Source organism: Myiozetetes cayanensis, unplaced genomic scaffold (genome assembly GCF_022539395.1).
Source record: "Myiozetetes cayanensis isolate MyiCay16 unplaced genomic scaffold, myiCay2020 scf31, whole genome shotgun sequence".
Taxonomy (NCBI): Eukaryota; Metazoa; Chordata; class Aves; order Passeriformes; family Tyrannidae; genus Myiozetetes; species Myiozetetes cayanensis.
The window spans coordinates 6,451,319-6,479,088 of NW_026087533.1; the positions used below are offsets into that span (position 1 = coordinate 6,451,319).

At 47.6% G+C, this 27,770-nt stretch overlaps 2 protein-coding genes across 2 annotated transcripts; both read right to left on the minus strand.

The window, feature by feature from the left end:
- Positions 1 to 275: 275 nt before the first annotated feature.
- Positions 276 to 12,754, minus strand: MTF1 (metal regulatory transcription factor 1). Its single transcript, XM_050326314.1, has 11 exons — positions 12,695 to 12,754; positions 11,991 to 12,455; positions 7,268 to 7,506; positions 6,666 to 6,797; positions 6,059 to 6,132; positions 5,408 to 5,541; positions 4,779 to 4,856; positions 4,003 to 4,105; positions 2,900 to 3,453; positions 2,013 to 2,079; positions 276 to 1,924 (listed from the first exon to the last, which is right to left on the minus strand). Exons 2-11 carry the CDS (start codon positions 12,402 to 12,404, stop codon positions 1,530 to 1,532), a joined length of 2,190 nt encoding a protein of 729 aa, XP_050182271.1. The 5' UTR covers positions 12,405 to 12,455; positions 12,695 to 12,754; the 3' UTR covers positions 276 to 1,529.
- A 122-nt stretch (positions 12,755 to 12,876) lies between these two features.
- Positions 12,877 to 27,341, minus strand: INPP5B (inositol polyphosphate-5-phosphatase B). Its single transcript, XM_050326321.1, is given in 23 exon segments — positions 12,877 to 13,268; positions 13,271 to 13,303; positions 13,562 to 13,673; positions 13,913 to 14,040; positions 14,376 to 14,460; positions 14,829 to 14,948; positions 15,124 to 15,359; positions 15,506 to 15,668; positions 16,294 to 16,404; positions 16,926 to 17,061; positions 17,933 to 18,042; positions 18,186 to 18,297; positions 18,798 to 18,985; positions 19,313 to 19,429; positions 20,032 to 20,146; positions 20,526 to 20,627; positions 21,342 to 21,512; positions 22,638 to 22,731; positions 25,330 to 25,440; positions 25,925 to 25,954; positions 26,323 to 26,420; positions 26,821 to 26,900; positions 27,088 to 27,341. Coding segments are annotated over 23 exon segments (2,598 nt in total). The 5' UTR covers positions 27,145 to 27,341; the 3' UTR covers positions 12,877 to 13,179.
- Positions 27,342 to 27,770: the final 429 nt, after the last annotated feature.

Genomic DNA, 27,770 nt, shown 5'->3' on the forward strand with positions numbered 1-27,770 from the left:
CCCACACAGGTACAGAGAGCAGCTCTGATCAAACACAAAGAGTGAAACATCTCTATCCACTACAGTTTGCATTCCTAAGTTGAGTGCAGGGACACTCCCCACTAATTGGCTTACAGTCATTATCTTTGTATCTCACTAACAACAACACTGTAAACTGAATAAAGACTATTTCATATTCTTTCCTTTAACACAAGACGACTGACAGCCAAAGCCAGAAAGATGGATGAAACACTATAAAATTACATCTTTTAAAATAATGCAGCATAAATAAACCATTTAGAATGAGACTGCATTTATTGCAACATTACAGGCTTTTTGGTGGAAGGGGGGGATTGGATTTGATTTACCCTGAGTAGGTTAGAATATAGACTCTCAGTTCGATATGAAAAACTACTCTGTTGCGTAACATCTTTTAGTCAAGAAATAGCCCCGTTGCAGAAAAAACTGGCATTGCAGTAGGCTGGAGACAGAGTCAGGCAGAAATTATATAGCTCACCGGAAAAAAAGGAAGCATTTATGGACAGCTGGAGGACAGACTCACTGAATTAAAAATTAATTTATGTTGAATCTTTCTGAACATTTTCCTAGAGTTGTTCTTCACAAAATATGAGAGTAACCAGCAAAGGCACCGTGCTTCTGATTCAACAGTCCTGGGGTTAGGATGATGACTTGTTGCTGAACAGAGCCAAAGAAATCAAAAGAGCAGCAGGCACCAACCTGACCACACCTGGGACTCACTGCACCCTTCGAAGAGAGGCACAGAAAACAGACTCTGGAGCCGGAGCCGGCAGCAGCTCCGACTGCGCTTCCGTGTTGTGACACAATGTCTGCAACACACTTGAGTCCTAATGGAATTAAATGAACAGATCTAACAGGGGAACAAGGTACTTGTGCCCTGCCAAAATAAACTCCCCCAAAGTTCCTGCAGGCTTTAGTAACAGCATTAGTACAGTCAACCCAGGCACCAGCTCCCCATCAGGGGTGTGACAATTGCATTCCAATCACATTGCAGATAAATCCTCTTCCACAGCAATGCCATTTCCTCCCCCAGCAGCCTCCTTTCCTGGGCTCCCCTTTAGTGCATGGTTAGTATAGACATGAGAGACAGGAGAAAATTATAGACCCAAGAGGTTGTAACAAAGACCCACTTGCTGCCAGTACCTTAATCCCAAACATAAGTGATGTGCAATTGGAGACAAACTAACCCCCCTTTTCCTTTTAAAAATCTTTTTGCACATGAGTAACCTTAACTTCTGTGTTCACATATGACAAGCAAAAGTGACAGACAGTGCAGCCAAAACAGTTCATATATAACTTAGATTTTTCTTTTTTTTCTTTTTTTTTACCTTTTTTTTTTTAGATAGAATCTCAAAGGTGGATGTACCTGGGATGTGACTAAGATGCCACCTGTGAAGCAGAAATAAGCCACAAAACTTCCAACGAGGAAGGAATAGGAATCAATCCTTCAGTTTCTGCTTCTAAGGAGAAGGGTTTTATCCTCCAGGTGCAAAGGAAACTCTGGAACATCTTCACTTAGAGAAGCTGCTATTCAAACCAATTTCTTCCTCACCCTGCAGTAGTGCTTCAATTGGAATTATATTAGATGGGGTTTCAGGGCTTTGGAGGGACAGGAAGTCCGATACATCCATGGCACTTAATGTTTCAGTCTGGGAGTCTGAAGGGTTAACTATCTGACTGCTCTGCCCACAGGAAGGAGGAGCAGAGGAGGAAGGAAAGGTCTGAGGCTGCAGCTGGGGTGCTGGCTGCTCCAAAGCTTTCGAATCAGGTGAGGAACATTCCTTCTTAACAGTGGCAGTGGCTTTGTCCTTGGCAGAGTCTCGGCAGGCACACTGGCACTGGCAGGCCTCCTCCTGCTTTATTATAATGACAGGAACGCTGAGACCAATCTGCTGAACAGGGTTTCCTGAAGGTGAAACAAAGACAAAACACAATGGAACTACATACTTTCACAGCAGGGAGACTTTGTTAAATTAGCTCAGTGTCATGCTTACCTGTGTTGCCAGCTACTGGTAATGCAGTGGTAAAAAAAACCTTTTCTACTACTTTTGGAACTTGTGGCTTTAAGGGAAAAAAAAGAAAAACAAGAAAAATCTGTGAATCAAATCAAATCAAATTCCTATTGACCAAATCCTAAACAGCTATACACATATTCCAAAGAGAACACGCAGGAGAACTGGGCTAGGTTCTGGCTATCCAAAAGTACTGTTTCAGTGATCCTAAAGTTGGGGAGTAACATCCCCTGCACTGTGTGCTTGCTAACTCAGCTTGTAGGTTTTTACAACTGACTGACTGAATTCTTAAAACACTGCTGTACTTGCAGCCACTCAAGTGCACCTGCAGCTGAGAGCCTGAAGTGACACCAGTACTGTCAAAGACGAAACTCTTGAAGTCTCGGCTATCCAGATTTACTGGAGAACCAGAAACATTCTCTTTTCAAAAAAATTATTTTCATTATCTTTATCAGGGTAAATTAGGCATAGACAGAAATTATAAAATGCCTAAACACAACCTTTACAGAGTCTTTTGTGTTTTTATGTGTCAAAAGTAACAGATTAAGCCCCACATACGTCCTCAGGCTGGGTGGTGCCCTGTCCTGGATAAACCAAGCTGATACCTGCCAGCAGAAGCCCAACACTGGGGGAAAGAAGCAAGGAAGATTTTTCTGCACCCTGGATTTCTCTATGCTCTATTTGTTTCTCTGTCTGTTCCAGGAGCTGCACTGGTGACATGTTTCTACATGGTAACATGACAAGCATTACACAGCAGTGCATCCTGGGGTTTATCTTAGAGTTAAAGGTTTGACCTCCTCCCTTTTCTAAAGCCAGGCTGCTAGGAGGCATAGTTCCAGCTGTTCCAAAGCTGTGCTGGATGTACTGACCATTTGTTCTTGGCTTTGTGAGGAACCAGTGGCACCATTCAGGATCCATTGTAAGTTCTGCTCTCCCATGACAATACTGGACTGCAGAATGGCGGTGCTCGGAGAAGGAGTAATGGTTATAGTGGGGTTACTGGTCAGAACGGGGTTGGCACCCACAGGCACAGTCTGAACCACAGCTGGCAGGGGCTCAGCGGCACTCGGGGCTGTTGGGGCAGGAGCCCCAGCAACCACTGACAGTCCCTGTACGATGGGCTGCGGCGGCGGCTGGGTGTGCTGCAGGAAGTCTTGGTGACTGGCTGCAAACTGTGTGCTGTGAGGAACAGGCACTTCTGGGGATTGTAAAACAGTTGCAGGATTCCCAAACACAGGCTGTGAGCTGGGTGCTATGGAGGAGGGAGCAGCAGGTGCTGCTGAGGCTTGCAGTGCTGACTGCGCGGGCTCGGAGAGGCCAAGCTGCAGGACCAGGGGGAGGGACAACGATGCAGCGTCTCCTGCCGGGGGCGGGACCGCAGCAACCGAGTCCGTGTCGCCGTTAAACCCTTCAATCAAGGAGGCTGCCAAGAAAGCACCAGAAAAAATACAAATACATCAGTTCTCATAAGGTCTGAATAAACAGCTTTTTCAATGAACTTATCAGCTAACTGATGGATTTTTGCCAAATAATGCATTACCATGTTCCCATCTTCAGACTAGTGCTCAAAACCAACCCCAGACAGTGAAAGCTAAAAGTATGTGTCAGTTCAAGAGACTGGTACCAGTGAGCCCTACACACAGCCTGATAGCCTCATCAGCTCTCTCTGAGAAGCTTTGTATCAGCCTGGTTGTGAAGTGACATCAAGAGAGAACCTTAAAAACAGGCTGGTGTGGCAGTTTGAGAGCTCCAATGCCAGCACTGCAGGACAACATGCTGGGTCACCTCCCCTATCACTGACTGCCACGTGGTCTGTGCACACTGTGCATCCCAACAAATTTCAATATTGAAGTTAAAGTTCTTTGTGCTTCTTAGAGTTACACTAAGCTTCAGTCTGAAATGCTGAATTCAGTACATGCATGCAGAGGTGTCAAAAATTTTTCTCTTACAGCAGTGCGGATACAACTGGTACCTGTCTGCTGAGAGTCGTCGTGATTTGCAGTGTGGTCTGGGCTCTGAAACATAGACTCAAAGATGCTTGCTGGTGAGATTGTGCTGAGGTCCTGTCCATGTGTCTGCCAAATAGAACACCAAGAGGAAGACATCAGACCATGTTATATCTCAGGTCTCCATAAACTCTGCAAAAACCCCAGTCAAGCAGTGTGCATGTCAGAAACACTTTTCCAATGAACCAGTCACTTCAGGTAAGGCAACCTATTTTACTTACCTGCTGTAAAATGACACCTAGTTTTTATTACCCATAATCAAATTTACCAACTTAATGAACAAATCCTTACAAAAATAAATTAACTCCTTCAAAAGTAAAATATATCCCTCTGTATCCACACTTAGTTTAACCCTTATTTCATGTAGTACTCAGTCAGAAACAGAAACAGACATTAATTCGTTCTTGGCTGCTTGCAGAACCTTTCCTGGAGCAGGAAAAAAGTAGCTGAACTTAGATTCCATTGTGGACTATGCATTTCTAGTCACCCACACTGCTCGATGATCATATACAAGAGCTGCACCCTGCTTCCACAAAATGACACTGTCTCCTCTGCATTTAATTTTCCCCTATGTAAAACTTAAGCCCAGTGAACATTTATCAAGAACCAAGAACATTATTATGCTGGGGGGAAAAAAAAAAAAGCAGAGCCTTCAACAGCAGGTTGAACTAAGCACTGCACATGCTGGAGTTAAAAAGCAAAACTCAGATGAGGATGAGGCAACTCCAGGACAGTAACTCACTGGATTAGAGTTCTCCCGCAGTTCTGAATCTGTTGATATGAGGCTTAAATCACTCAGACAAAGTGAGTGGCTCGTATCCTGTAAAAAAAGAAAAAAACGATTTGAGTTACACATTAAAAGAATAATGTCAGAAATGTTTAAAATTATTTTTTGGAGTTCATACAACTCTGCCTACATAGAATTTTTTTACGTATATGGGAAACCAGGACTCAGTTCTAAAACCAAAGGAGCAAGATTTCTAAGCAAACAATATGTAGTAGCTGTCAAGGATTCTAAACATCTCTGTCACATTACTTCCAAAAAGTTATATAACCTAGAATTTTAAATTAACACAGGAACAAATCAGCCTATAGGAAATAAAAAAATTAAACCTTCACAGTTAGTATCTGTTCTACTTCACACGCTTATTCCAAGGTACTGATTCCAACCAAAGCACACACAAAGAGAAGCAAGCTGATAGATACAACTGACCGTGGGTACACATGGCAAAGTGAGTACTTACAACTCCCTTTGAAAACCTCCCTCTTAAATGTTATAACTTTGGAACAAGCTGCAGACCAAATGATGTCTTCCCAAGATATGGGTTATATCCACCTAACAGAGAAGCACTAGGCAGAAGTGCTACTAACCTCAGACACGTTGTTATTGGGAAGTGCATTATAGGTATGTCCCTTCTCATGACCTTTCATGTGACTCTTGAGACTGTATTGGGTACTGAAAGTCTTCTCACAACCATTGCTGGGACAGAAGAAGGGTTTCTCCCCTACAGGCAGCGCAAAACACATTTAACAGACTTACAAACATCCTATCAGACACACACTTTTAAAGTACCCAAAAGAGCAATAATATTTCACACAAACAAGATGTTTAATGCCCCTTCATGCATTCAGCATTTCTGGAGGTGAAGGCTTCCATTTCACCATGAGAACAGACACACAACACATTTGTTATGCATCATTACTGACGCGTTTGTGAAACACGTTCATTAAACTCAAGACCTGTCAAGCATAAATATAACTGCATAAACTGAATATTGGGATCGGCCTGACGCAGGTGCAGGAGTTTGTACTTGGCCTTCTTAAACTCGTGAGGTTCACATGGGCACACTCCTCCAGCCTGCAAAGGTCCCCCTGGATGCCATCCCCTCCTGCCTTTATCCATGTCACATGATTGTCATCCCCATATTAAATGTAACTACAAATTCATATTAGGAATTCAGAGTGTTAGTATAAACTGAATGAGCTCAATTAAAGAAAATAAATAAAACCCTTAGGACTTACCAGTATGTGTCCTAACATGTGTTTTGAGGTGGTGGCTTGCAGCAAAAGCCTTCCCACAGCCATCATGCTCACACCTGAATGAGGCATCACAGGAGAGTCAGCATCAGCCTGCTTTGATGCATTAGCTATAACCTTAGATCATGCTTTGCATAGTCCCAGGACTCTGAAAAGCAGGCCCAAAGCTAAGTTGTGTTAGTAACCAAGTACCTCCCAGCAGCTGCTTTGCATGCCACACAGACCATAGCAGGGCTCTCAGCAGGACTTTAAAATCCAAGTATGAAGTCAGAATTTGGGAGGCCTCTTCACAGAATACACACACATTGCATCGCAGCAGAAAGCAGCAATGTGTTTTAAAAGATGCTCATTGTGGCACACAGTATTTTACGTTTAAAAAAATACCTTGACTATTCTCATCTTTTAGGACAGTCTCTGCACCCACAGGCAGCTGTGGGAGTTCGAGAACAAACATGCTCCAATGCCAGCCAGCCACCCTCACTCATGTCTCATGAGAACACCTTTCCATTCAGAGAAGTAACAGCTGCCTTTTGGCACAGATGCCCCGTTATCTGAGACCCAAAGAAACCAGAACTGCTACCCAGCAACTCACCGAAATGGCTTTTCTCCTGTGTGTGTTCGAATGTGCTTCCTCAGGTCACTGTGCGTTGTGAAGTATTTGCTGCAGCCTTCTGATTCACAGTTAAATGTTTTCCCTGTGTGAAGCCTTTGATGTGCTTTCAACCTAAAAAACAGGCCAAAAAAATCCCTCTTAGGACTGCTAGGATGAGACAGTCCTGGCCTCAGGCAACCAAGCCATTCCTTCAAATGTACAGGACAGGATCAAAGGCTTAACATATCCTGAGTGGAAGGTAACAAGTTCATGAAAGTGACTGCTGTCAGTTACAAAGTCCTCCAGCAAGTCTGAGAATCCCTTGTGCTCGTGCACCATGTTCAATGCTACTGGAATATAAAGAAGCTAAGCATGCGACCACAGTTCTGCCATCCTACTCTTGGGACAACATTGCTTTATTTGAAGGGTTTATATTCATACCTGTACCTGGAAGAAGTAAAACAATTGTATTCAGACACAAAGCGGATGCAACTTGCGGAATAGCAGCAGCCACACCTATGAGAGAACTCGCCAGAGTCTTCCCACCCATACCATGTGTTGAACACCCTCTCACCTGTACAGTGTGTTGAACACCCTCTCACCTGTACAGTGTGTTGAATGCCTTCTCACAGCCCTGCACGTCACACTCGAATGGCTTCTCCTTGGTGTGCACTCGAACGTGGATCTTGAGGCTGTAGGAGGTGAGGAAGGCCTTGCCACAGCCCTCCTGGTTGCACACGAAGGTGTACTCCCCGCGGTGGGTTTTCTGGTGCGTGCGCAGGTTGCCAGCAGTGCTGTAGGTGCGGGGACAGCCCTCAAAGGTGCACTGGTAGCGCTTCACCTAAGGACAAAATGCTGCATTGTTTAATAATTTTTAATCATTTCTCGAACCCAGAGAGGGTAGAACTGCCGTCAGACATCAAAGGCAATGCAACAGATTTTGACCCCAAAGCCCAGGAAAAAAAATTTATTGCTATTTAATTCCCAGATAACAACACTTCTGCTGCGCTCCGTGAGGAAGGAGTGGCACACAGGAAAGCAGCTGGCCCTGCAGAACAGGAATCCAACAGAAGGGGGAAAAGGAAAAACAGAATTCAAAAGGTTTCTAGCTAAAAATCTGATAAAATAGTTGGAAAGGACATTCAGGGGCCATTGAAACCTGCCCATTACCCCCACGTGTAGCCCCTGCAATTTCACTCAGGTGTTCCTAGCAGAGCTACTTATTTGTGGAGAATGGAGACAAGGGAAGAGGCACTGTCACAACCATCAAAACCATTGCCCTGTGTGTGGATTCCCATCAGCACCCTGAATGAGAAACACAGTTTTCACCATTTCTCATGGTCTAACCACTAGTTCATTTATTATTTCAACTTATGCCAAAAACAGACCTCATTGAACTATGCTCTTCCTTTCTGTGGTCACTGAAACTGCGAGTGACCAAAGTGTAACAGATCAAACCAGGTGCTTTTCACCCAAGGACTGGTGTCACAGATTTCCCAGCCAGCCATTGGGATTCCCAGGACAGTTTCATATCAAACTAGATTTGGTACCTTCCCGCCTTCTGCAACAGGCACAAGGGATCATGTAGAAGCTTCCAGCGTGAAAGTGGTAACACCTAATGAAACCTCATCCTCTCTTGTGAAGCGGAAGGAATATGTCACCTGATCTGCCTGAATAAATTTATCCTCATCATTGACTTATCAGTCCAACGGCTTTCGTTTGACTGTTGCAGTTCAGAAACCTCAACATCTAAAAGTGACTGAGGAGCCCAAGAAAGGACTTAGCAAGTCACACCAGGCATAATTTGGGTTCTAGTCAACTCTCCAAAACCAAAGAGGAATAGTTTCCCAGTTACTTCCAATCTGTTTTGTAGGGGACAAAACTGCCAGCAAGACCCCTTTAAAAAATTCTATAAATGCTGAGTGATCTTTCCTGTATCTCAATCTGTGGTCTCTTGTTGCTCCTTCAACAGGCTGGCATCCACCTTAACCTTCCCTCAACAAAACCTTCATATTTGGAGAATTTTATTAAAGCAGGTGGGACATACAAAGGACCATTACACAAAGCACAGAAATATTGTAATGTGCTGTGTTTGGCTGGGGTAGAGTTAATTTTCTTCACAGTAGGGGGCATGTTCTGGATTTGTGCTGAACAGAGGGTTGATAACATAGAGATGGATTTTTTTTTTAGTGCTTCTCATTCTGCCCTGCCAGCAAGGGGCTAGGGGTCCACAGAGAGTGAGGAGGGGACACAGCTGGGACAGCTGACCCAAACTGATCCAGGAATATTCCAGACCACGTGATGTCACGCTCAGTACATGGAGCTGGGGAATGAGAAGGAACAGAGGACATTTTGTGCTCCTGAGTCTCTGTTAGACATGCCAGAGCCCTGCTGTCCTAGGCATGGCTGAGCTCCTGCCTGCCAGGGGAAGTGGGGAATTCATCCCTTTGCATTTTTATCTGGTCACTCGGCATTCTTAGATGCACCATACAGAGAAGGAAACAATAATTTCATTGTAAAGCAACTGGCCCTTAATTTATAGTTTAAATCAGGAAGAAGTTACCCATAAATGCCCAAGCACTACAGCACAATTACAAGACAATTAGGAAGTTTGGTTGTGCTGACTCAGCCACAGCACGGGAGCCCCGACCAGTAACACACCAAGGTCAGAAAACATGTTGTGTTGGATGAGGAGGGGTACATTATTCTCCCCAGGGATCGCCAGATCCAGTACAATTTCTGTATCAGTGCTGATGTAAATGTTCCGTTAGAGCTTTAAGGCAGCTGGAAATGAACACTTTACAGGACATTCTCCACAGTACTTGCCATGGTACACAAGGGATCTGACAAAGGCAGGAACTGAAAATCAGAGGAGTCTGCTAAGCTTTCTAGGTGTTTACAGTTAGGTCTAGAAGGAAATAACGATTATTAGTTACAGATTAAGGGTTTGGTTCCCAGCTGTCACTGCTCATATGTACAGGAAGACAGTTTCATGACCTGAACTCTGACAAAGGCCTTGCAGTGCTCCCCCTCCCTCAAGGGCCAAATCTTCATTTCACAAACCCATCCGAGCACACCGCAGGCAGCAGCAACAGCACCACCACATTCCGAGCAAAACAAACCTTTCTGTGAAGCATGTGAAGCATTTCATTCTCTTTTCACAGTAGCACATCAAGTAAGCACTTATTATGCATCCAAAATCATCAGAGATTGGTTTGAAAGCCTCGCAGATGCAGCAGCAAGAGCTCCAGGCTGTCTCAGCACACAGGTAAAACAGAAAACAAGCAAGGCAGCACAGGCCAAGTCCTGGACAGCAAGACAGGGACCAGGTGCTTCAAGGCCAAAGGCTGTGGCTTTTGGCCAGGGACAGTGAGCTGCTGCCTCTGCCAGGGGCACAGGGGACGCTGAAGAGCTATAATCCAGCATTTAACTCAGAAACAGGAACTTGTGCAATACCCAAAAGGACTAGGGGAACCTGACACCCTCGACCAAAGTCTACATTAACTGTTCAGTTTGCCTTTAACTCCTCCCGAGTTTACAACATTGCCCCTAAATGGCTGATTTTTCTGTGTCATCATTGAAAAAAATTAATGAATTTGAAATACAAAACTGTAATCACATCAGTTCTTAGCAACAGAATTACAGTGATAGATGCACAATAAAACAAAAAGAAGTTAAAAGTAACTAAAGCGTAAAACACCCTTTGGCTTCTTGAACGTCTAAGACTGACATGAAGATTTAAGACTTTAAAATAGTTATCTCAAGTGTTAGAACTGTCGCAGACGTTTTGGAAATACAGAAGAACTGTGCTGCTGGCTTTCAAAGATAAGCCAGATGTTCGGAGGGTTTAGAGCTTTCCCTTCCCCATCTCCAGACAACTTATCAGGCCTTTGAAACAGCAGGTCAAAAAGGCCTTTCATAAGATGTAAGTGACACACATGCTCAGGGCTCACTGCCACTGCCCTCACATTATGGGGTCAATGTCCCCTGCTCTGGGAAATTAATTCCAGAAATGGAAAAATAAATTCAGATAAAGGATTTCATCAGGAAATTCCAGGTCTTACAAGCCTTCTTTACAAAGGAAGGGTGAAAAAATAAAGTCAATTTAATTGCACATGCAGCCATTGACCCTGTTTAGCTGCCACCCCCTGCTCTGGGTCCCACAGAGAGGAGAGAAAGTAGTGACATGACTGACAGAGAAAGGGAAACACTCGAGCAGCTGCAGCAGCTGCTGACACGGGTAACTGACAAAAGGAGACTCAAATGGGCTTGCTGAACATGCCTCGGACCACAAGTTCCCCAGCTGCAGAGCTGACCCCGGCCAGCCCCATTTCCTCACCATGGTAACGGCAGCTCCGGGCTGATGGGAATCACTCAGTGGGCACAGGCAGGGCTCAGGGGCACAGGCAGGGCTCAGGGGCACAGGCAGGGCTCAGGGGCACAGGCAGGGCTCAGGGGCACAGGCAGGGCTCGGTGCTGCGGCTCTCTCACTCTCACTGTGGTTACACAGTGCTGCTACCACTGACGCTGGCATAAATACTCGGACGCATCAGCCACTGCCTAATTCAGAAGGGCCACAGAAGGAGTACAAAGCTGTCCCTATGCTGGTGTCAGTCAACTTTGCTTTGCAAGAACTCCAGGAGAAGCCCTCACCACTATGCGTGCAGAGAAAATTCATCAGTAAAACAGAACTAAGAGTAAACTCCATTTTAACTGTGTAGGCTGACCTGAACTTTCAAAAAACAACAGATGGCAGCTTAGAGCTTCCCTTATTCTCCTCTCTCAGTTTCATGGTGAGTGACACAATAAAACTACAAGCAATTTACAGTTTGGCATCTCAAGTATGGTACTCCAGCTCCCACCAACGGCCTGGCCCTTAACTGTGACCTGGATGTGCTTCTCTAGAGAACATGGCCAACCCCAGAGTAAGAGAGCTCAGAATATTTCAGTTACCTCTGAACTCAGAAAACACATGACCCAACCAGAAGAAAACCAGAAGATCACTAAACTCACACCACTGACTTCTGTCAGTGCCACACCCTCCTGCCATCCAGTGTCACGGTGCCTCCAGGCAGGTTCCCAGGTGGAGTCAGAGGAAAAAGAAACAGCCTTGGCAGCTCTGCTGGGACATTGTTCTGACCAGTACACAGAGCAGATTTAGTGGACGGCAATTCACTCCACTACACAAAAACCTTGGAGAACAAGCAGAACTCCTGCTAACTCCAGGCAAACAGCTCTGGAAAAACAACTTTTCAAACCCTTCAGGTCACCAGGTGAAAACCACTGACAAGAAGCACAAATCCAAGATCACACTTAGCTACTCACTTCCTTGAGCTTGGTTTCTGGGCACTCAGATTGCAGAGTGAGCGTTGCTCCTTCGATGTTCCTGGGCATGGGAGTTGAACCAGGATTTATTGTTAGATGAATCTGATCTGGAGAAATAATGTGTTGCACATAACCCTGGGACATTCCTTCATGATCTGCTATTAAATGAAATCCTTCTTCATGACCCTCTGGTAAAAAAGGCAAGTGTTCACCACACTGTCCTTCATCCTCCTCCTCCTCCAGCACGCTGTGGTCCTGCTCGATGAGCACAGTTGTCCTGTCATAGACCGTCCCGGAGGAGGAGGACACCAGCCCATTTTTGTCAGCAAACCTCATCATATTGTCATCCTGGGCCAGGTCGTCCTCCTCCACCTCATAGTAGATGACGTTGCCCTCGGGGCTGTTCTCGCCCATGGCTCCGCGCCTCTCTCCGCGCTACCGGGAGCTCCGGCCACAACGACTCATCTGCAACGCAAGGACGGGCGAGGGGTCAGGCGCCTCCACCGGCCCAGGCCCAGCTCCACTCGCGGGCGCAGCCCCGGGGCGGGCGGTGGCAGCGGGGCCGGCTCGGCCCGAGCGCCGCGGGCCCGCCCCAAGCGCGGCGCTGTCCCCGCGCTGTCCGGCCGCGCGCAGAGCCGCTCCCGTGCCCCGCCCGGGCCCCTGCGCCCCGGCCGGCTCGGTTCCCCCCGGTCCCCCCCGCTCACCGGGCGCCGGCAGCCGCTCCCTCCCCGCCCCAGCGGCACCATGATCGCGCCGCTCACTTCCGCTTCCGCCCGCGCACCGCCCACCGGGAGCGCCGCGCCCGCCGCGAGGGCTCATGGGAAGGTGGCGGGCACGGCGCGGCGCCCCCTGGCGGCGGGACACGAGTCACGGCCCACAACGCGAAACGGCTCCAGAGCGTTTTATTTAAATAGCGAGGGCTTAAAAACCCCGACTTTTCAAACAAGTTAAATAAAATACAGTGTAAATATCAGCTTTTATATTTTTTGCTTGTCTAGATACAGCTTATTTAGAAATTTTATATACTTTACAGCATAATCAGGTGTCAAACTGCCTGACCTCTGACTCCAAAAGCAACAGATTGTATAAAATACTGTCATATCCAAAAAACCAAAAAGCTGGTATAATGTACAAAAAATATTTTTACAGTAATTTGATATCTAAAAATCCAGATTGGTGCATCTGAAATTCATGGTGAATTGCCTTCTCTCTTGAGGAACTGGCGGATGAACTGCTGGGCTTTCCTCTTCTCGGCTATGTCAGGCGTGGGATGTCCGGGGGAGGGCGCAGTAACAGGCCCCCAAACACACTGGCTGCAGGGCAAAAGCACACAGAGACAGAGTGAGAGCAGCAGGACACCAGGGGCCATCCCACCAACCCCAGGGCACAGTGCCCGGGCTGGGGCAAACCTTACGGCCCCCCACACCTCGGGGTCACTTCCCCGCTTTCCCAGGTTCCTGCTTTTTTCTATGGACTATTCGAACCTTCAAGGCAGTGCAGACCATGACTGCACTCAGGTGGGAAGTGTTCTGTCACCCTTCTGAAGAGAGGGGTTATTGTGACTGCCTTACCAAGAATATTCACATCCAGGTGGTTTTTCCCTGAATTTTTCAGTAGTTCTCGTAGAAATGCCATCAGATATTCAAATACATTTTTATGGCACACTGGCAGGCTAGAGATAATCTGAGGAGGGAAAACCCCAACATTTATATTGCAGATACAGCAATGGCTTCCAGCTTTACCTGCTCCCAACACTCCCCTCTGCAAGTGCCAACAGCTCTTCATAACCCAGAAGCACCAGTTCCAGATCCTTTCTATGACCAAATGACTGAGTTACTGAGACCAAAACCCTGAGAATGGTGTGACAAAGACCAGTTTTACCTCCCCTCCCTGAGCCAGTCCCTAAGGGAAGCTGGTCATACCTGGCTGCTTAGCCAGTAGCTGCTGGCACTCTCCAGGCAGGTGCTGTAGAACCTGGAGCAGATTACTGGCTCAGGGAGGCTCTCAAGGAACAGCAGCAGGGCTTCTGCCACTGAGTGGTTGCTGCCCACTGATCCAAACATGGTTAAGGAAGAGGCAAGCACAGCAGGATCTAGGCTGGTTCTATTTCTGCTGACACATGAACCTTTGCTTAGGTCTCCCCAACCTCCTCCTACTGCTCACAGCTTTGGGTTAATGCCCTGGACTCCACAGGGGGAGGTGCTGCTGTTGGCAGTTGGATCCTTGTGAAATTCATCAGCATCATAAGGACCTGGCAGAGGCTTTTGGAGCCACAGGAACTGCAGAGCTCAGCTACCCCAGGGGAGATACAGCAATTTAAAAACCTTTCTCAGCTTTGACCCCTGCAACACGATGAGCCTGCCTGGGCATCACCTAAAAGGATACAGAAGGTATCGTGCATTCCCTTGTCCAAACAGTCTCGAATCTGCTCAAACTCAGATCTGAGGCCTGGCTGCTGAAACAGGTCCTCCTGCAAAGACAACCTTTGGTCAGTCCAAGGAAAACAGAAGGCTTTTGGGTAAATAGAGCAACGTCCTTATAATCTGCCTGGAAAATCTCTCCAAATTGGTGGTTACCACACAAGACTCACCAAGAGCAGCTCTAGTAAGGCTGTGGTACTGCAGTGAAAGCAGTGTAGGAGGACTCTGCTGATACCTGCACACACAGAGCACAGGCACCAGCACCAAACAGTGCAACCCAGGGCACCAACATCACTTATCTCCAAAGGCCTTTGGCCAAACACCCCCAGCTCACAGTGATTGCTATTACCAGTATCTTCTTCAAAACTCAAAAAACCCAAGCAGCTCATTTTGTGTTTCCAGTACAAACACTGCCAACCTGTTGGGAAGCATTGCGATACAAGTGATCCACCATCATCCACAGCTCTTTTGGGATGTCCATAGGCTTTTCAGCTTGAGCAGGATCAGGGTCATCACTCTTCTCTAGTGGCATCAGAGTCTAAGGGAAAGCATTGTGGGGAGGAGAGACAAACAGCTAGAGAAGTTCTTATTCAGCTCAGTAAAAATACTTCACAAAGCTTATACCTGAGCATTGAAACTTGTTAATAACAATAAACAGGCCTCAGTTTCAATGGCTCTTGTGGGTTTGGAAAGGAATCTTGTCTTTAACTCACAAGTCTCCGAATGGATTCTGCTGACATGTCCTGGATTGGTTCCCTCATGTAACACAGAGTATGGATGGGAGACCCAAAGCAACTTGGCAAATAATTGCCTGTTACAGACAGAAAATAATCCTTCCCCCTGTTAAGATGCAAGACCAAGATATCTTCAAGTTTTTCCTCTCCAGAGTTTAAGCAAGTAGCCGTTGATTTATTAACAAACACTTCCAGCTCAACTGTGATTTCAGCATCTGCCAGAAGATGATAAAAAACCCAGACTCAGTTACAACCGATATTAAACCAGCAGCCTGTTAACAGGCACAGCACTCTCAGAGGAGAAGAGAGAACTAAGCCAGAAGTGGACAGTATCATTAACAGGAGGAAACAAAGAGCTCACCTGAAAGCAGGAAGCCCTTACTGGGATTAGCAATCAGCCACTCCTTGCAGTAGGTTTCCTCATCTGGTTTGCTGATGAATTCGAACTGGCAGGGCACTTGGCCATTGCGAATTGTAAACCTCTCTACCTGCAGCTGCATGTATTTAACATCCTCAAAATGGATCTAGAAACAAATGTCAGTCAACATCAGCCATTTCACCTTGGCGAGCTCCAGCAGCAATTCTTGTCCCATGGTTTAATCATTAAGCAGCAAGACACCCAGATTAACCCTTTGCTCCCACATCCCATCTCTTCTAGGACTCCAGAGGATCACACTTGCTTACTCTGAATGCCAAAGTCCTTTGCATCAGTGGGTCCTTTAAAACAAATGCTCCCCTGAAATATGAAATTGAGAGTGAGGTAGCTGTAGCCTCAAATGTATCGTGGGCTCATCTTTATAGTCCCCAATACACAAAGCAAATTCTGGTCTTTGACCTCCAAATCCGTCAGATTTTACATTTTATGTTTCAAAGAACAAGTCAGAGCAAAGGTCACAAACCACCCTTTTACTTTCTCTCTCCCCACCTCTGGAGTGACACACCCTGCCTTTCAGCCTTGGGCTGTGATTGGAATTTACCAGCATCTAAACAGGAACAAAGACTCCTAGGGCTTGTAAACAGAGAGAAGCTGGAAGTCAAAATATTCTAGTTTTTGGAACCAGACCCCGGGCTCTAGAATCCATCTTCTACTGCTGGGGTCTGGGGTTGCTCAGTTCCTTCAGGGAGTGCTGGCACATGACCATGCCCCACCTCTCTGCGGGACAGCGTCACCGAGGGAATGTTGGCATTCTCCAGCTTATCCAGGGAGCGGACTATTTCCTCAAAGGCTTTTCGATAGAGCTCCTCATTCACAACCTTCACCTGAAAAGGACACACACCGCAGCAGCTGGCATCTGCTGTGCCTCTGCAGGACAGCTGGGACACAGCAGGAAACATGGGAAGTGATTTGATTCTAGCAGTACAATAAAGTATAAAACCCACATAATGGGCAGAGCCACTTGGAGCAGTAATGCCCCAAGATCTTCTCAGGATCCAACAGTAAAGGACCTTGCCATAATTAACCAGAGCCACTCAGTCAGTATCAGATCAGCCTTTTTCTAATTCTCAGAAAAAAAAAAAAAGGTTTGACAACACACTACTGTGTTCCCAAAGAACACCTTCAGATATTCAAGCATTGCCTGGCTTAACCTGGGTATCAGTTACACAGCCCTTGCTTACTGTGACCAACAGTCCTATCTCTGTATCTGATCCAGCCCACCTTTCAAGCCATTGTTCTCTGGGGATGCCATAAGAGCAGGAGAGGGAAATCAGCAGAAGAACCTCTCTCCCCACACAGAGGACAAGGTCAGCAGAGTTATTTCCTTCAGCACTGACATACTTACCCCAATATCAAACATGGAGCTAACTGGCTTGTGGTCACTGAGCTTCAGAGTCATGTGGCTGCGATAGCTCAACTGGGCAATGTTCTGCCCTTTCCAGAGTATCCGATCACACCACGCTGGAACACGACACTTCTCACTAAAACAGAGGGGAAGATCACAGTTTCCAGGCACAGTTCAGGTGCAGTAACACTGCCCTCCCAGAGACTCAGGGTTTCCTGCCACGGCCTGGAGCTCATTCTCTATCAAAGTGGTATTTTTAACAGTTTCTTTGAATAGATATAAGAACTTTGCTTGTCTACTATGAGGTATCTCTAGCTCATGCTTTACTTCCTCCTTCTTCAAAAGTGCAAAATACAATTAACACACAAAGCAATACTCAGATATTTTTGACCATAAGAGCCATGAAAAATAAGAATTTGGGCTCTATGTTTAAAGTTTGCTTTTATTTTTTTCACTGACTGCTGCACAGATTTCATTCCTGCACTTGCAGCTGAAGTTCCTGGTTTGTTAGCAGCAGGTGAGCTGCTCTGTGCATAGAGCATTACAGGAACTATGGTTCTCACATGCTTTTAGAGAACAGCACAAATACTCCATGTCAACCTTGGCTGGTCTCAACCGAGCAGGTACAGCAGAGATAAGCAAGTAAGAGATCCTAAAATTTTTGCTTGGGAAAAGAAACAACAGAGCAGACAAAAAGAATCAAACTAGCTAAAAGGATTCCTTAATTTTGAACACCTCTAACTAAGAGGAAACCCAGCAGGATTATTCTTAGCATTATTCCTGGGAAAAAAATATTAGGAGTATCTGACAATAGCAATGGGAAAAAAGCAACATAAATAGCTGTAAACTGGAGATGGATTTTGCAGCCAGGGGAGGGAACCAGCAATAATCTCAGAACTGTTCCTACTTACAACCATTAGACCTGCAATTTTTTCTAGCCTTGTTTTTAATTCCTTCAGAGCTAACACCAGCCACTGGTGGCATCACATCTGAGGCAAAGACTGTACCTTGTGTCCCAGTCATCACAGCCAGCATCATACTTGTATGTTGGCTGGAAAGAGATCTCTCCCTCTGTGAAGCCTTCAAAGGCTGCATTTGCCTTCATTTGCCTCTTCAGCTATGAAAGAAGAAAAGACAAAAAGTTTCATTTTAGGTAAGCTCAAGCACAATTCCCATATGAGCTAAAAGGGAGGCCAAGGAGTCGTGCAGTTTGTACTGAGCACCCTCAGCACCACGTGCAGGCAGGTGAGACATCAGTACCTGGTCATACTGGCAAAGCTCTGGAAATGCTTTCTCCTCTATGAGATGCTTCACTTGTGCCACATCCAGTTCCTCCAGCCGATAGTTGAGGTCCCCCAGCCACAGGATCACACTGAGAGAGAAACGTATCCCAGAATGTGCAGAGAGACCTGAGGCTCCCCTGGAGCCTGGCCATGGGTGGAAGCTCCACCAGACATTGGGGCTCTCCCCATCACAACCCCGTGCGTGCTGGGGCTGCTCTCACCAGAGACAAGACTGAACACTTCAAAGAGAAGCTACATTTTCTACCTTCGCCATTTTTAATCACCGTTCTGCATATTTGTCACTACCCCTTAATGACTGGGGCTGTTACTATTCCACAGTTGGGGAAATCAGTGCTGATTACTGCCCCATTCCCACTCCATGCTTGAGAATAAAACAAGGCCTGGAAAGCATAAGGCAACAAGCAGCCTGTCAGAACCATGCAGGTGAGCACTCTCCAGACCAGGTAAAGCATTTCTGGCCCTTTCAGCTGACATTTAGGTCACTGGGGACCCCTCCTCAACCACAGCATGTTCACAAGGTATTCCCTTGCCACGTGCCATGATTCCCAAAGCCAGATGGGAAGCATACTCGTGTTTGCCAATAGTGAGAGGGGGCAGATTTGGGTCCGACTGGCAGAACTGCATCCGAGAGCAGATGTCTTTGAAGTCCTGGTTCCTCCGCTCATATTCCTCCGTGTGAGCTGCGAGGTGAGAATTCACAATGCACACGCTGGTGTTATGGAATTTAAACCTGATGGCAACACCACCTTTGTTACCCTGAAAGACAAACACAGTGGTCAGAAGCTTCTACACTGCAGATGAATCCACAAACGAGTTACTGTCAGTGCACAGGCCAGAAGACTTTGAGTCAGGCTGTTTAATTCCAGAGGAAGGAAAAGGCTGAAAATGCCAATCAGTGATTACTGCTTTGAGCATTGGCAAGCACATGGCAATTCCCTCTCACAGTGCCCTGAGCTGGCACAGGGATAGGGCTATCTGCTTCTAAAGGCAGCCACAGTCCTTAGCTGGAGGTACAACCATGGCATCCAAGGAAAGGGACTCTTCCAAATCTCACCCCTTCTTGTGCACAGTTGCCATCCTTACCATCCTTCCCATGATTCCAGTTCCCACAGTCTCAATTTCCACCTCAGAGATGTTCAAAGCAAGGTCTGCCTTCACGTACAAGAGGAGCATAATTCCCACCAGCCGCACAAGCTTCACCTGAAAAACAGACCCTAGTCCATTAAATGCTGGAATGGAAGAGGTTTGCTGAGAGAAGGCACACTGCCCCCCATACAGAACATGGGTCACCAAGAAGAGAGTTCCAGGTTCATCCGATGCACCAGCTGGGCTCACAGGACAGGCCCCCAGCAGCACAGCCCAGGAGCAATATCCCAGTACAGGAAGTTCAAGCCCAAAGCAGGAGTCTCAGCACAAGGACAAGCCCATGAAAGGAGCTTCCCTTCAACAATGAAGACAAGACATGAAGCAGATCTAAAGAGCAGGAGCAGTATTCCTACCAAAATACTTTCACAACTCGTTCCACCATGCATTGTGGAGACAGACATGGAAGAAGCTATGGAATTGCCTATTCTACTCCCCCAAGAGAGCAGGAGCTCCCTTTATGTGGGGAAGCCTGACTCTGGTTCGTGTCCTGCCCCTACCTCAGCACCTGCCCAGCAACACTACCTATGGCACCTGCAGAGCCTGCAGACCATGAGCCTCTGGAAGACACAGCCATTGAGAACGAGAGAAAGCAAAGGGAAAAGAGGCCCAAGTGGAAAATGATTCCACACTCAAACCTCCCCAAAAGCCACATTTACCTTTGCATATTTGGCATCTGGGTGAAGACTATCAGTTACAGCTTTAAACCATTCTTCTTCCTTCGGTGTGTCATTGAAAAAGAAGGCTTCTTTAGTCAGATCAAGCTCCTGGAAACTGTTAGAGGAAGGAACCCATGGATGCATGCACTTTTTTATAACTCTCCAGCACTTTCCTCTGGGAAAGAACTAAATCAATTCATACTCAATTTATAACTGAAAACTTCAGTTCAGTTACGTTGATTGTAGAGGTATGTTAAATGTAAAGCTTAATTACTGTCATATTACATCAAATAGCATTAAGGGTTTTGTAACACTGAGAGGCCAAACCCTACCAAACCAACAGCCCTTTCTGGCTGTGCGCACACCCATCCTGAGCTGTGCAATGCACTACAGCAGTGCCAACCTCCCTGTGGTGTCCTGGCAGAACTCCTCTCTGTGACAGATCCACCAGCACAGCCCAGGTTTTGAAGAATGGGCCAGGGACAGACACTCACCCCACACAGTAAATATCTGGAGGCTCAGCATCACAGCTCAGCCAGGGCTGGAGGCTCTCCGTGGGCGACTGACCATTCACATTGTACGTCCCGACAAAAACCCTGCAAAGACGGTGACTGAATCCCACAGCTGTAAACTCCAGAGCGCAGGAAATACCACTGCTATTAGCCAAGGACTTATTGGTACAAATAACTAACATATTTCCAGGGGAAATTAAGAAAATGTAAGAAAGTTTAAATCCCTAAAATGATTTAACAGCAGCATCTTTACAGACACGTTTTACAGAAGGACATTGTATACACAGATACACAGTATTAATAATAATAAAAAAAAATAAGACTGGAGCTGTGCAGTAGCAGTTTGAAATGATAAATTAACAGAATGAGAGGCATAAAACTATTTCAAACACAGTAAAGTTTTGGTCCTATGTATATATTTTATCCAAGCTCTTTCTTATGAGCTTATTGGAACAACTACATGCATAAGTAGTGGACAGAAGTGAGAGGGAGAAGGCTGGAGTGCACAGAGCTGATGCATTTCTGGACACTGTCTAAAATAAACACAGAAAAAAGTGATTTCAAGAAGGCCATTTTCTCCACAAAAACATGAGGCAAGCCTTGACAGAGACATGAATGAAATTCTGTTCTGCTACTGCCTAAATGAGGAAAGAAAACTGTTCTGGAAACTATGGATCATACTTTTGTACAGAGTTTCCTGTTTGCGGGGACACGGGATGAAATAACGGACAGGAGTTATTCTGACAGACTATGCTAACTTAAAATCCACAAAAATAAATTCTCAGGAATGATCATTACCTGTAATTCTGGATGTGCGTGTAAGAATCCTCCATTTGTGCAAGCTGAGATTTAACAATCGTATCTCTTAGTCCAAACTTTGGTTCTGATAAGATCGAGGCTTTGTTCGAAGCCATGATGTGGGAAGGCTGGACTTGTTCAGTTCTTACTTCAGGCTTGAGTTTGTTTTGCCTGCAAATGAAAGCAAAACTGCAGATGAATCCCAGGCTATCCACACAGCCTAACTAACTTATTTCTGCCACCGAATCCTTGACTCACGTTTTTCTTTCTATTCACTAAAGACAAATAATGTCTGGGATAAGCCAAGAAGATTGAAATGAGCATTTCTTAGCAAGGTTCAGATCTCAAGACAAAACCAATTTAACTAACTGAAATAACAAATGGTTTTCCCTATTCTGGTGGAGTCTGTCAATGCAGAGCAGACCGTACTCACACCTGGATATTGATACAAAACCTGTACACTTTCCCTGCTTATTGTAGCAAGGAGATGGAAATCTCATTTCCTGGTGCCTCACTCAGCCCTTCTGACCTCAGCAGGAGAATGAAGAACTGTGTTTGTTTAAAAAGCCTTCTGTGGAAAACTTCCAGCTCTGCCCAGAGTGGGTGGAGGTAGAGATGATTTTACTTTGTGTCTCCTGGCTCTGAAACTCCTTTTGCAACAACAATAATGCCACAGCTTGGGAGTTCCCACCAGCAAGTGGATGGTATGAATTTAAGGTCAGGACCTGCACACCAATGCCAAGGACAGCACACAGACAGACTCTGAAGGATATGCAGCAGGGTCCACAAAGTCCTGGGAAAATGAAACTGTAACTAAGACTGTATCTATGAGACGCAGTGGCCCTAAGCCAAAGTTCTCTAAATTCAAAACAAGCAATGCTAGCAGGTCCTGTCCCACTAAACAGCCAAAGTATACCCAAGTAGGGGACTAGCAGGGCTGTCTCTGAGGGACTGGGATGAAATTTCCACTAACGTTTTGATAGCATGCTTATGCTGAACTTTTTATCTCTTAACTCGAATCTGCAGATTCTCATCTCAAAAAGTTGCCAACTTCTGCTCTAGACTCCCCTCCTCTGTGCACTGACCCACCACTGATGGAACTGGTAACACAGCTACACAATTGCAATGTGGGGGTGCAGAGGTCACCTGCTGGCCCTATACAGAGACCCTCTGAGGAGGGAGGCACAGCCAAACCGGCACAGAAATGTTGCCACCACTGTCACTCCTCACTCCATTCTGCACGAAGAGCTGATGTGCACAGCTCCCTTCAGCTGCACACCGCCCAAGACCTCGTACCTGGGAGAGCTTCTGTCGGTGGTGTTGTGGCTGCAGCTCTCACTGAATGCAGCTCTTTTTCCATTCTGTTTGATACCTTCAGAGCCAACCACTTCTGGAAAAAAAACCCACAAAGTTTCACTTTAAACACAAAGTGTTCTTCGTTTTATCAACACGATTATACAAACACTGGCAAAAATCTGTGGGCAGAATATAATTTAGATTTGTGTGGAAAAACAAAGTGCCCTGCATTTTCTCTTTCAGTTATCTGAGAGTTTTAGCTCACTTTGGCCCAGCTGTTCTGTGATGATGCAGCTTCCCTTGCAGAGGAAGAACTCACAGAACCCATTGCTGCCTGCTGCGGGAGTGCTTGTTGCTGGCTGTCCCTTACACAGCTAAGCCAAAGCAGGATTTAGCAGCACAAAATCCAGGGTTTTACCCTGAGAATCTGAAAAATGTATGTTAATAACAGATTTCTCCTTTCTGAAGCAAGACAGGAAGTACAAAGTAAGGAAGAAAAAGGGGAAACAAACAAACATCGCAGTACCATTTAATGGGTTTCTACCTATCTGCAAATACCCAGCAAGGCACAGCTGTCTCCCCCTTGAGGCTGGGCAGTACAGTCATCCCATGGACCCACTGAACCTCAGCAGAAACATCTGCCTTAATGCAAACTGCACTCCTAAAACAGTAACGGGGCTGCTACCACACAAATCTAACTCACCACAGGTGTGACACGAACCACATAACACTACGTTAGCAAAATTTGACCAGTCTTTCAGTGTTTTGTTTCAGTTACAACATTCTGCTCCTACAAGTGGCAAAATAACAGTTAAAAAAGAGGATTCTAGGAGTGAGTTTCTGTGTTTAAGATGCACAAACAGCAATCTTAAGATCATGCTCCTTAGCACACAAATCTAATAATGATGTAGAAATTGTTAAGGTTGTCAAATTCTAGGCATTCAGCTGAGCTTCTCCTTCAAGCACAACCCAGAAAAATTTAAGATGTTATTGCTGTCACAGAACATTCTGCAGGACAAGAGTGCAAACCATAAATAGAACTTGCAGTACTTCACCCAGGCTCTCGGGATACAAACCAGCTGGCAAGAGGTAACCAAGTTCTCAGCCTGACAAACCTCTTCTGCCCAAGAACCCTCTGAGAATAGACTAAGAGGATTTATCAGAGCTTGATGCAGAAGAGCACATGACTCAAACCTCGCTGCAGATCACACAGCCCAAGTCATGCAGCACTGACCAGGAGCACACAGAGATGCCCTGGGAAGCATGGGCCCGGAGAGCTGGGACACAGCATTTTCTCCATGGGCCTTGAGCTCAGTCCCTGGACCTCTGCAAGCTCTCCCCATAACGACCATGCAATGTCCCTCAAGAGTGACAGGAACCAACCTGAACTTTCACCTCAGTAGACAACGGTTACTTTTGTGCCATGAAGCGAGCAGAATCCCAGGCTTTATTACCCACATGGGATGATGCCATTCACCAGCATGCAGAAGGTATTAGTGCAGAATGGAAAGACGTGTGAGCCTGCTGCTGACATAGCTGCTACGTGATCCAAAGATCACAGTCACACGTGATACCTTGCATTCTAACCTCATGGGTGGAAATCAGCTTTAGATAGGATTCTCCTAAGAAAGAGATTAGCCCTGGAAAAGGGCTATTTCCTTTAAATAAATGTGTATCTAGTCACAGATTGCTGTAGCTAGAGGTATCTTCAGAGGGTAGCACTCTGAAGGAATAATAACCTTGTTCAATAATTGAACTGAGTACAGAAATAAAGAGCTATGTGCAGAGATTACAGCAGGTCTCAGTTGGACAGGATTTGCAGTTAAATGAGATTTAAGCAGTAATAAAGGCGTTCCTGTTAAGAATGTGCAGTGACATTGTACTATACTGCTTTACAGCAAGAAAATATATCATATCTCCTGGATAAGGCAGGATCCATATGTAGTGTCCAAAGGGGAGAATTAAATTAATCTTCATGCAGTGAGAGGTGCCCAGCCTAAACAAAGCAGCACACAGCAGACATGGCAACATTCAGGTTTAGAGTCCCATACTGACTTCCAGGAGTTGCTTTAGCTCGGAATCTTCTCACACGTCCACTCTGCAAAGCAGGAAACGGCCCCGGGCGCGGCGGGGCCGGCGCAGCCCGTGCCCACCGGCGGAGCCGAGCTGGGCACAGGAACCGGGTCGCAAATCCGCCGGACCCCGGCGGCGGCTCCGCGCCCGCTGCGGAACTGCCCCGGGGGCAGCGGGAGCCGAGCCCGGCGCTGCCCCTCCGCCTCCCGCCCCCGGCCCCGGCCACGCCGCCCCGGACAGACGCCCGCCCCGGCGGGTCCCCGCGCTCACCTCGGCGGGGCCGCCCGCCCGCGGACATCGCCGCAGCTCGGCGCCGCCGGCCGCCCCAGCCCGGCCCCCAGGCCCAGCCCTGCCCCGGCGTCCGCTCTGGCCCGCCCCGGCCCGCCCCCGGGAGCCCGTTCAGCTCGGCCCAGAGCACACGCCTCTGCCCTCAAAAAAACACCGACTGTCGCTGCCGAGCCGCCCGGCGATGGGGAATCGTCACGGGGGAAGGGTGAGTGCTGAGCGAGGTTCAGCACAGGCCAAAGCTGTTCTTGCACACGCAGAAGAGACGAGCAAACCCAACATTCCTGGACCGTCGGACCCTCCCCCGTCACAGCTGCACCCGCAGAGCTCGTACCTGAGCTGCACCTGCTGAGCTCCTGCAGGAACGTGCGCGTGTGGGAGCCGAAGGGCAGCCGCACGGTCAGCCGGTCGTCTGCTGAGCTGATCTGGACAGTCACGTCAGAGCCTGGAAACATCAGGAGAAAGAGCTCCTGTGGGTCATGCTGCCAAGCCTTCAGAAACCGAGCGTTTCTCCACTCTACAGAGGTGGACGCACACATGCACGCAGCCCTTGGCAACATCTCCCCATGATACCTTATCATGTTCCTTTCCAACATTTTACATGAGAATGCCACTTAAAAATATAAAGATGACCATTTATAATAATTTTTATTCTTCTTGTTCAGTGACAATAATTAATTTTCCAGCAGCAGTTTAAAAGTGTTTGGAAAAAATCATTGCCTTGGTTGAATGGGGCTGATGATGCTTGTTAGCAGTAAGTTACCATGGCCAACAGCACGGCAAGTGCCCCAACAGCAGCAGGACACAAATCCCCGCCCTGTCAAGCTCCCCCCCAGGACAAGAGACCCCAGTCCTGCCTCACTGTTTGCAGCTGGCACAGGGCCTAGAGCATCTGTGACACAGGCACTAAAAACATGCACAGAACTCACCAATGACGTGATGGTCACTGTCAAGTACAACTGCAAAAGTAAAACAAAGTTCTGTTGAAAGCTAAGCAACAGATTTGCAGGCTGTGCTGATACTTTGAGGTCAGTGAGCTCAGCAAGTTCCTCCAGCCCCAAATGCTCCTTTCAGGAACAGAGCCAGGAGAGCAAACCTGCCAGGCAGGGGCCGTGGCTGGGGCCTGGTGGGATACAGGTGCTCCAAACCTCGAACAGCCCTGCCAGGAATGCCATGTGACACACAAGTGTCACCAGGGATTACAAACTAAAGAAAAAAGGCAGAATAGATTCCAAACTTCAGGAAGCAGAACAACAAAGTATGCACTCCAAACCCCTCCATCCTCTTCTTTGGACGTGGCCACTGAGCCATCACAGTGTGTCAGTACCTTCTTCCACTGAAAACCCATCTGTGACGGGGATTACTCTCTCCAGCCAGACATCCTCAGCTGTGATGGCCATCCGCCGGTGAGTGTACACATAGATCCTGCAAGCACAGAGCCGACACAGAGGCAAAGACTCTTCAGTTCTGGCACATCTGCAGGCACATACAGACCCCATCCCACCAGCAGCACCTGCTAGCGCAGCCTCATGCAAACCCCAAAGTAACTTCTCAACCACGTACCCACCTATCTGCTCACCCCATCACTTAAATAACGTGTTCACATTACTGGCAGAGCACAGCAGAGCACCTCATGGGCCTGGGGTTTCTTAGTGACCACCCCTAACATCAAGGCATCATGCCTTCAAACTGCTGCCCTACGAGACTGCCCCGGGTGAAAAGCCCTTGGGATGGGAGGAGGTTCTCAGGTGGCTCCCGAGGCTCGTGAGGGACCCGCAGAGCTCCCGTGTCTCTCAGATGTTGTCTGCCCCGCTCCGCTACCCACGCGTGCTGCCCGCGGTGCTCCACCAGGCCCAGCAGCCGGCTCTCCACGCTCTCCCCCGCGGCCAGGAGACCCTGCACCGCCTGCGGCCGCGGGTCAAGGAACGGCAGGACAGCGGCAGGGAGCGGGGACACCGCCAGAGAGCGGCGGGGACAAACCGGAGGGAGCGGGGACACCGCCAGAGAGCGGCGGGGACAAACTGGAGGGAGCACGGAGAGGGGCCCCGCCACCTCGCACGGCTCCGCGCCACCGGGGCCCATCAAAGGATACGATCCGGCAGGTCTCGCCCTCCGCCAGGCTCTCCTGGATGGCGACCGACTGGTCCATCTCCGCCCCGGCAGCGCCGGTGACGCTCCCCGGGGCCGGGACCCGGCGGCTCCCGCGGCGGCGCGCTCAGTGCGGCTGTCGCGACACGATGCGACACGATGCGACACGGCGTCCCCAGACTCCCCAGACTCCTCCCAGCCGGGGCCGGCACCGGCGCCGCTCCGTTACCGGGACCGGCCGCGGGCGGGGCTCGGAGCCGCCGGAAATAACGGGGCGGGAGGGGTCGCGGCCGGATGGACGGCGGCCGAGCGGATGCTGCACCGCGGGATGAGAGCGGCGGGAGAGGCACGGCCTGCGGCTGGCCCCTCCCGGCAGGAAGGGGAGAGGGAGAGGAGGAAGCTCTGGGATTGGCAGATGTGGAAAAAGTTAATTTCCAAGGAAAATCCTGAGATGTCCTTTTTTAAGTAGCAGCTTGAATTATTTTTTGTTGAATTTCAAGACAGCCCAGCACAGAAGCCAACTTCTGAGCTGCCAGGTTATTATGCAAATAAATTAGTACAGAGCGTGGGAGCAGATGCTGTAAAATGTCACCAGTCTTTTGTACTGTAAAAACAGAGTTTGGCCTAAATCAGCTCCTTGCACAGACACAGGGGACGTAGGGCCAGAGACAGAAAATCTGAGTGGTC

What these genes read in the sequence shown, in the direction of transcription:
- MTF1 (XM_050326314.1), bottom strand. Translation starts at nt 12,404, where the DNA reads ATGGGCGAGAACAGCCCCGAGGGCAACGTCATCTACTATGAGGTGGAG. An exon ending in GCATTCAACACACTGTACAG is followed by an intron (nt 6,798 to 7,267) that starts GTGAGAGGGTGT and finishes CCTGTTTTTTAG; the next exon opens with GTTGAAAGCACATCAAAGGC. An exon ending in TGCGGGAGAACTCTAATCCA is followed by an intron (nt 4,106 to 4,778) that starts GTGAGTTACTGT and finishes TCTATTTGGCAG; the next exon opens with ACACATGGACAGGACCTCAG.